The sequence below is a fragment of the Ceratina calcarata genome, unplaced genomic scaffold (genome assembly GCF_001652005.2).
Source record: "Ceratina calcarata isolate Rehan_Ccalc_2016 unplaced genomic scaffold, ASM165200v1 scaffold39.2, whole genome shotgun sequence".
NCBI lineage: Eukaryota > Metazoa > Arthropoda > Insecta > Hymenoptera > Apidae > Ceratina > Ceratina calcarata.
The window spans coordinates 2,252,345-2,261,456 of record NW_017162322.1 but is presented as its reverse complement, the minus strand read 5'-3'; the positions used below and the strand labels follow the sequence as shown (position 1 = coordinate 2,261,456).

The 9,112-nt window shown below is 36.8% G+C and overlaps 1 protein-coding gene across 4 annotated transcripts in view; it reads left to right on the top strand.

Moving 5' to 3' along the window:
• LOC108626166 (protein FAM13B) overlaps positions 1-9,023 on the top strand; it is a 15,416-nt gene extending 6,393 nt beyond the window's left edge. For all 4 annotated transcript variants that reach the window (XM_026814557.1, XM_018026679.2, XM_026814559.1 and 1 more), the window contains exons 6-12: positions 4,060-4,230; positions 4,304-4,445; positions 4,550-4,780; positions 4,862-5,059; positions 5,144-5,797; positions 5,882-6,129; positions 6,198-9,023. In XM_026814557.1, coding sequence (XP_026670358.1) covers positions 4,060-4,230; positions 4,304-4,445; positions 4,550-4,780; positions 4,862-5,059; positions 5,144-5,797; positions 5,882-6,129; positions 6,198-6,411 — 1,858 coding nt within the window. In that variant the 3' untranslated portion in view covers positions 6,412-9,023. The remainder of the gene's footprint in view (positions 1-4,059; positions 4,231-4,303; positions 4,446-4,549; positions 4,781-4,861; positions 5,060-5,143; positions 5,798-5,881; positions 6,130-6,197) is intronic.
• Positions 9,024-9,112: the final 89 nt, after the last annotated feature.

Here is a 9,112-nt window from a genome sequence, read left to right as displayed (position 1 = left end):
TTTCTGTATAACAGTTTTTCGCTAGCATTAATAGTTTACGAGTTATTTACGAAAAACGAAAAAACAGTTTTTTGCAAATTACTCGTTAACTATTGATGCTAGCAAGAAACTTTTATACAGGAATTGTAGATCTCTAAAAAAAGGTCCTGTGCAATTTTCCCGTAGGACCAACGGTTTAGGAGTTATTGGCAAAAAACGAAAATGTTGCCGAATCTGAAGGGGTACTCCTTGGAAAAATTTCGGAAAAATCGAAATTTTTTTTTGGTTGTTTATTATTAGCAATGTTCTTCCGACGTCTGATTTCTTTTTAAAAAATGCGTCTCTAAAGTGCATAAACTTTTGGGATTGACTGTATAGCCAATACATCCTTAAAATGATCTAACAGTGGCTAACGATTACACGTGTTTGCAGTATTGTTATAACGCACCATTGAGACACCGCGAGGCAATGACGCAATCTTTCCTAATATGTTTCGCCAATCTTCTACCTAATCCTAAAGCGTAACTACGCTGCAGATACTCGGGATGTGTATTTTGCATCCCTATTCAAAAGCGGAAGAGTCACGTTCACACAAGCCGGTTTCTGCGAGAGGCAGTAGCACGCCTACCAGCGAAAATAATCCGGGAACCGAGGTCCTCTTTCACTGTTTAGCATATGAATCGATTTGTTGATACACGTGCAGTATTTTCCATCTTTTGGCTGATTCGATCGAAATATTAATGAACGTGAGACACGGTGGACTTAATGGGAGATCCTTTTTTATAAACAAAGAATTTTATATACATATATTATTATTCCTCATTAATTTAGATTTTAGATGAGGCGTTCGCGGATGGCTAGAGCTTGTTTGAGATTCGTTAAGTATTTAAGGAACTGTCATTACGGTTGGACGCAAGAATGCGGTTTATCATGAATGTTCGTAGTTGAGATGCGCCTGTATCCTATTGCCGGTGATTTTACGACTTAGCTCCGTGCTAAATGTACATCGTCGACCAAAAATAACGTCCGGTTGACGTCAGGAAGCCAAACATGCGATCAGAAGGAGGTATACATTTGAGTAACATCAGTATTTCATGCTAACGATAAATGAATACTCGTTTGATATACATATAACAATTTAATTAGGTATCCGAAAATAGCTGTAATTAATACAATATGTATGATTAAATATAGGATGGATGTAGATACTATACAGAATCGAAGTTTCGAGAAACGGAGTCGGACTAAAAATACTCAGAATGGACATACAATAATTATGTAGACAGATAGACAGACGCGAAAGTGATCTACTCGTTCGATTGTATCGATCGTATACATTATGTTATACGTATAGAGTTTCCATTGAAAAGAAGGTAACTGTAAGTTAATTGTCGAGTTTATCGATAGTGAGAACAAGCCTCGAACCGGTTCTGAGGTGTTTGTTTCTTTCGATGCGGCATAGGAAAAGTACGCGCATAATATATCTTGCACAGCTCAGCATGTGTCTAGCTTTGTGTGGAAGCCGGTAGGTGCGAAGGTTCCTCTTTTTCTTCAATGAAATCTATACACGTTCGATAAAATTCCAGCGTTTAATCGCGCCAGATTAGCCGCGGTCGGATTACTCCGTTAACACCCATGCTAGCAGGGTACGTACTACGAAAGAGTATGCTGATGGGAAAACGGTTTCGAGCCGATCGATTCTCTCTGGGATTGTCACGTGCACGCAGGCTGTTAATATGTAATATGGGCTCGGGAAGTCGCCGCGTCACGCGCAAAGACGAGTCACCCAGGATCGGTGTCAGCCGACAGAATATAGAAGGAGGGTCGCGATCGGCAACTAGCGCAGTCTGACCGCTGACTTGTTCGTGTCAACGTGAGCGTCTGCAATATACCTACACGTGTCCGAAAGTAATTTCACATTTCGTTCGACCTGTACATATGTGCATATTTAATTAGGTCCGCGCGAGGCACGCCTCCGTAAACACGAAATCGGCCGTGAATTCTTTAATAAAATTAGGTAGCTACGTTAGAAACATCGATTCCAATTCGACATTGTAGATACACGTACATACGTGTATCATTAAAACGTGTGTCTGGTATGCGGGGAAACAGTGTGGTCCGTTCATTGTAACAACCGAACGGTTCTTTTTGAACTCCCGAACGGAAAGGCGTGCGCGTGTTAATTTGCGTAAGCTAGTAGGACGGAGTGACTGCTCTCTCGTCTAGATTTACAACCAGGTGACTATAAATGTTCCATCGAATCGCCGAGAGACTCGTCTTCGCGCCGGTGGTCCGCCATTGGAAAAGAAAGTTGGTCTTCGTCATTACATGAGCGACCACTATAGCAAAAGGGAAGGATACGCGTACAGTAAGTTCCACGTTCATCCAATAATATGTATCAAGTCTCGACACGCGAGTAAGATCGATTTTTTCTTTCCCTAGTTTTTCTCTGACGATACCCAAAACACCGGTAGGTCTCGCAAATGAAAATGTCGGAGTTAAGAAGTTATGATCCTTTTAGTACAGCAAATTATACAACTGAGTCTTCTTACCGCATGGTACAAACAAAGAAGATAATTTGATTAATAGAAGTCCGAATATGATAAAAAGAACACGAACACTTATATAATTTTACCGAAACGTACACATGATCTTCCTGTTTGTCAAAGTCCGATAGAAGCATCCATATAAGCGTAATCTTTCTTCACCTTTATATAATGTTGATGATATTGATTGTTCCTATGGTTAGATGTACGTACGATATCAGTAAAATGATCTTCGCCCTATCGGAAAATTTTCAATCGATTCGTTTTAACCCTTGCTGACTTAGTTCTCCGTCACGTAGGAACTCGATTATTATTAAATAATGGAACAGATCTCAACTTCTTACGCTTAACTCTACTTGTAAGCATTTTATTGCATTAGTGAGGTGATGCGTATCATTCATTAATTATAAGATTTAATGCACCATGGCTTTTTATATTTATGGCGAAAATAGTGTCAACGCCGGTGAACCTGATTCCAGAGAATGAGGAAAAGCTTATCGAGAAAGCACAATGAAACGCGTAATGACGTGACCTACCTTAAGCAAAGGCATTTCTCTCTAACACCGATCGATCCGGCTTACCCTTTTTCTTCGGTTGAAAGCGCGATTCTGTTCAATGTAACTTTTCAATTTTCTTGCGATGGCATTACCAAATCTAAGCGATAATTCTAATCAAATATGATTGCTGTTAAAGTTCGCTCGGGGAACATTGATTGATGTATACATACCAGCTCGGGTGTACGGATCAGTAACATGCATATGTAAATCAGTATTACATCATAAAGAACTTGTGAAATTCAAGTTCAATGGTACGAAATCAGTAAGGGTATCTTAGAATGTACTCACATCTTTTTTCATACACATTTGCCTATACGTCAGTTCATTAAAAACATTACACCACTTATACCGAACGGCTTTTGAACTTCTTACATTTTGCAATAGCACGTGCAAGCATTACTTCCCCTCTATCTTTAATTAACTTCTTATTTTGTAATTAATTTTTTAAAAGTCCATTGGTCAATTGTTCGCGTTGCAAATTTTTTTGCAAATTCCGCTTGAATCGGTCCTGAATGCGCAATGGAATTTTCCGATCGCGTGCAGAGAACGGACGAATTAAGAATGGTGCGTGCAAAAATAGAACTCTATTACAATTTATGTAATCTACGGTTTTGGATACGTAGATTAGGTGAACTTGAATACGTATATTTTATCGCAGTATGAGTAGAAAGTAAGTTAGAATGAGTTAGTGCGGTGCCAGTGCTACTACTATCGATCTTGTTAGAAAAAAAATGATCGCGGAGACCGATGACTCACTGCGAAAGTATCTGTGGTCTACAAGTCTGCAACTCACTATCACTATAATATAGATACGCATGTGTACTTAATATATAAGAATCGATTATACAACATTTATCATAGCATTTATAACATTTTTATGATAAATATTAAATCGCGAAAGATACGAAATGTACAACGCCAAAAAAGATAAAAGGGGAGGTATAACTGGAATTTTATTCTGTTGCATCTCTTTTCAGTACTCGTGACAACGTGGTGAACGGCGTGATCCCCGCGAGTGATTGTAAGATTTGCAACGACTCACAAAACGAGCCGAAAGATTCCGAGGGCGCGTCTCTACTTTGCGCGCTGAAACCGCGTAAGCGTAAGGAACGTCACGAGTCCTGCTGTCAAGAACGGAAATTGATCAGGTGAAATAAGATAAGATTCGTGATTCGGTAAACGTCCGGGCAGCTTTAACCGAGTCGAACGAACGGTTTCCAGAAGTAGCAGCGAGGAGCGGGTACTCGAAAGTCCCACTGAAACCGCAGACACGATTAGACGCGTGAGCAGCCACGAGGATTTCAACAGCGAGGAACATTTACATATTTTATCTCAACTTGGACAAGACATGGGTCACGGAGTGGTGAGTTCTCTGAACATTCGAATAACTCATTCGCTAACGGCAAGCCGTGCGCGCGTGTACGTTTGTAATACGTTTTACAAACATAAAGCGGTGTCGTTTCGCAGAAGTGCGGGAATCTTCCCTTGCACGAACGGACGAATGTTTCGCCCGTATCTAAGAAAACTCCGCCGATTTCATCGCCCTGCGAGACAGCTCTAGAAACGGAAAAATTCGAATGCGATGCCGAGAAGTTGAGAAGTAGCGAACGGTTTAGTCGAAGCATCACGCCGAGAGGAAGAAGGCAGGCACGAAGGAGGAGAGTGCATAAAATTGCAGACGCCGAAAATTCGAGCAAGGTAACTTCCGTTCATTATGGTGGGAAATATGATAAAATATGTGATTTTGTACTTGAGTCACGATGAGCATTCCTATGATAGGAAAATGAAGAAGAAATTGATAACATTTATGCGTCATCGAGCCCTGGTAGTTGTAACAGTTCTCCGGCACAAAGTTTCTTGGAAATGTTGAGCAGCGGTCCGAGTCGATCGCCATCACCTGCTCGACCGCCAACAATTGGTCAGGAAGATGTATATAACCCCGGCTTAACCAATTGGGCTTTTCAACGGCAGGAGAGTGTAAGCAACAACGAAATAATTTAATTGTAATTTACTTTGAGTAGCGATTTCACATGTGATTATAGGGTGATTCATTGATTACAGGATGAGGCTGCTGATGCGCGAGTGGAAGCCATGCTTTCTCCACGAAACTCTTTATTGTTACCCAGACGCTTTTATTCCGAGAATGAAATGCCATCCAGCGGGCCAAATGTTGCGGAGCGCGGTTTGAAAAATTTGACGAAGCACATAAACGGCTTGAAGAAAAAGATAAAGAAATACGAAGACGAATTCGAGGAGAACTTTGGTTATCGACCTAGTCATTCCGATAAAATGAGTAACAGGGATATAAAAAGATTGTGTACAGAGCTGAACAAATTGCGGAAGGAGCACAAGATGTTAAAAGAAGACCCGGTTAGCGCGTTAATAGCTAACGCAAACAACAAAACAAGGACAACTAATGGTAGCCCGACGAATAATAATAATAGTCAAGAGAAGTCCAGGGCAATATCGATGGAAGAAATGGTAAAGGAAGTAGAGAAGAAACTTAGTGAGAAGAGGATAAAATATAACAGATCCGAAAATATGGAGGAATTATCTTACGAACAGCTGATAGACGAAAAGACTGCTGTTCAAAAAGCTTTGCTCCATATCGAAAACACTTTCGGAAGACCAGTTTCTAAGGAAGACAGAACTGTTGTGCGACCTTTGTATGATAAATATAGGACTTTGAAGAGATTACTTATTAGAGCAGGAGTGGTGAGCATTCTTCGAATATTATTAATTACAAACCTGATGCTCTATTGGTTTATATATCGACTATATTTGTGTATTTTTTTGCAGACCAAAAATAAGGATAGTATTTCAGAATTAGCTACTATTTTGGAGCACGAAGCAATGGATTTTACATCATCCAATTTACCTAATAACACATCCGACACAGAAAGAAGAGCGAGCGAGCCTGACATGTCACATAGAGGTATTTTGGATTGTATAGACACAACAGACCAATTACCAACCGACAGTGATAGCCAACACAGTAGTAGCGAGGGGAGCCGTAGTAACAACGAAATTCTTCACGCGCTTCCACAGTAAGTTTCTGATAACTATTCTACCAGATACATCCTGATCAATTATATAATTAATTATTTAATTTCAGGGAAGAACTGTTGATCCAACAAAAAGTGACTAGAGAAGAGAAAAAGCGATTGCGACGAGCGTTGAAAGAATTAGAAGCACAATTCGAAGCTCGGGCCGGGCGCAGAATGATAAGGGAAGATCGTGGTCCGCAGGTTACAACAGTTTATGAATCATATAAACAGGCTAAAGCAAAACTTCGATTGATCGATGCCCTGCTGGCTAAAAATGCTTGACGCAGTATCTAATCGGCTGTCTTAACGTCTACATGCATTTGACAACCAGAAAGTCTCGAGAATATTGTGTAAAACATGCGCAGTGATTATTAAACAGTCGATAACTCATACAACATTGATACAGTTATAAATAATGGCTACTATGCAATAGGGATGTCCGAAAGAAAATATTTAAAGGAAGTGACATTTATTAAAAGATAGTACGTACGATAAATTAAAGTTTATCCAAGAATCAAAATACTTTGAGAGAAGAACGAAGAAGCCATCTAGTTACAGTGATGAGGTATTTTGAAAAACAATTTCGTTCATTATTATTTAATATTTCGTTTTGATAAATTCTCTTAAAAGACATATTATAAAATTATATTAAAACGATAATAAACGATACAATTAGTACCAGGATAGTAATTTGAACTGTAAACATTAATAGGTAGAAAGTAATATTGGTCATCTTGTTATAAACAATCTGCCATTTTGCACTTGTATTACTTTTCTTGGAACACTCGAGATATCAAATTCGATGACACAAGGAAACGTGTTTTGCATGATTATTGTAAAGTCTGACTATTTACACGAGTAAGAACATCAAGTAACAGAGTATTAAAGAAACAAAAATTATCACTGACTTGCTCCAGTGAAAGTTTTGTACATATTTTTTTACCAGTGTTACAAAATTCTTAAACTTATTCCTATTTTATTATATTATTTCCATAAATACGCATATATATACATATTGATATATACTGTGTTGTAATAAAAGAGCAATGTTTCATATTTTTCTACGTTTACACATTTCTTTGTGTTGATTAAATATCGAATAAAAAACAGAGACATGTATCTTACTCTAAATTAAGGCAAACGAGCAGTTAAAAAACCGTAATCCAAAACATCTAAGGAAGGACTATGATGAATAATGAAATCAATTCCACAATAGAAATGAATGTATAACAAGTATATATCTATAACTACATTATATTAATTTCCTTTGTTTAAGAGACATTGTGTACTCACATATTTGAATTCCAGCAATTAACTACATCATTTATATTTTTCCATTTTGATTACTGTTGTTAATCTCTTTTTATATAATGTAACGTAAAATATTTTTTTTCATTAAACCGACACGTCGAACGAAACTACAGGAGGCAAATAGTTAGTATATAATTTAAAGTAAAAGCAATAGATTTATTTATTTTATCGTTAAAACAATGATCAATAGATTTACAGACAGGACACACCTGAGAGTAAAGAACGAATCTGTGGGGTTATTCATAATATAAGTACCTTTTAAGAGATATCACATGTTATAATTGTAGAGTACTATAAAATGTTACAGTCTTATAGCTGTATTAAACATATTCATTGAATGCTCGTTAATTCTTTTTGTTTTATATTTGTGCGAGTAACGTTTTAAGGCGATCATAACGTAATGCAGGTACATATGTATAATTTATATACTCAGTAGATTTAAAGTTGAACTTGACGCGTTTTAATCGAAGGTGCTATAGCTTATGTTTAAAGTGTATCAAATTAAACAGAAAAGAGTGCTTTGCGAGTTTGACGAGCATGGAAATACGCTAAAGAGGATCGCGTTTCTCATTTTGGTAATAGTACGTATGTCAACAATTAAAATAATGATGTAGGAAATATCTTATAAATTATCTTAGATATGATTTAACAGTCTTGATTAATATTACATAGATCGATGTTCGAATTTTCAGACCGATTATAAAAGAAAAATGCTGAGAATTATATGCGTAATTTCAATTGGTTCCTTGCAACATGTTTTAGTTGAATTTTTATTTCCCTTTTTGATTAAAAAGAAGTTGTAGCGATCCCAGCTTTTATCATTAATTTATTTTTGCACTTCTACCGAGAAACTAGTTTCCTTTGAACGTTTTGATCTTGACGTCTGTTAAAAATTTAAACGCTGGCCGACGCGCGGAATAAACGAAAAAGAAAGATAAGATACGATTCTTTAGACTTAGACCAAAGCATCATTTAGTCTGTGATATAATATGAGAGGTATATTGCTTGTGTTAACATGGGAGAGCGTGTGTGAAAATATTTTTGATTTTTTCTTTTTGTGGGAACGATTTCTTGAAGTGAAGGAATGTTTTTTGGCTGTATCCTTCGTAGAAGGTAATCGAGATCGATAGATCTGTTTAAAAGATCGTAAAAACAAAAGTAGTAAATTAAGTAATGTTCACATTTTTTTGTAAAAAGAACCAACACACAGAAAACAACAAAAATTGAAGTAAAATATCGAAGAATGAGAAGGACTCCGGTAATTTAATTGAATGCTAGTTTCATCGTATTTTTTAATTGTTTAAAAGGTAGTAGTTTATCTATGTGATTTTCTCCTACGTTTTCTAAATCATTATTCATACAGTTGTATTCCTAACAGAACTCATTTTTATATCAAATATCACAGAAACATCTCAAGTCGATAAATCTTAAATGTAGAGGCATTCGTCACAATAGAAGAAAAAGAGTACTGCCTTAAAAATGATATAACATTTTCTATTAATGTCGATTAAAAATAAATTGTTATAAATCCTATGAAGGAGATGTATTAATTGCTTAAGAAATAAATATTTTCGTCGTTTTAATTAATGTATTCTGTATTGATTAAAAATGAGTTACTATTATGAGTGATCAGTTTAACGATGCATTTAAGAACTAAATACAAAAAGAAGTA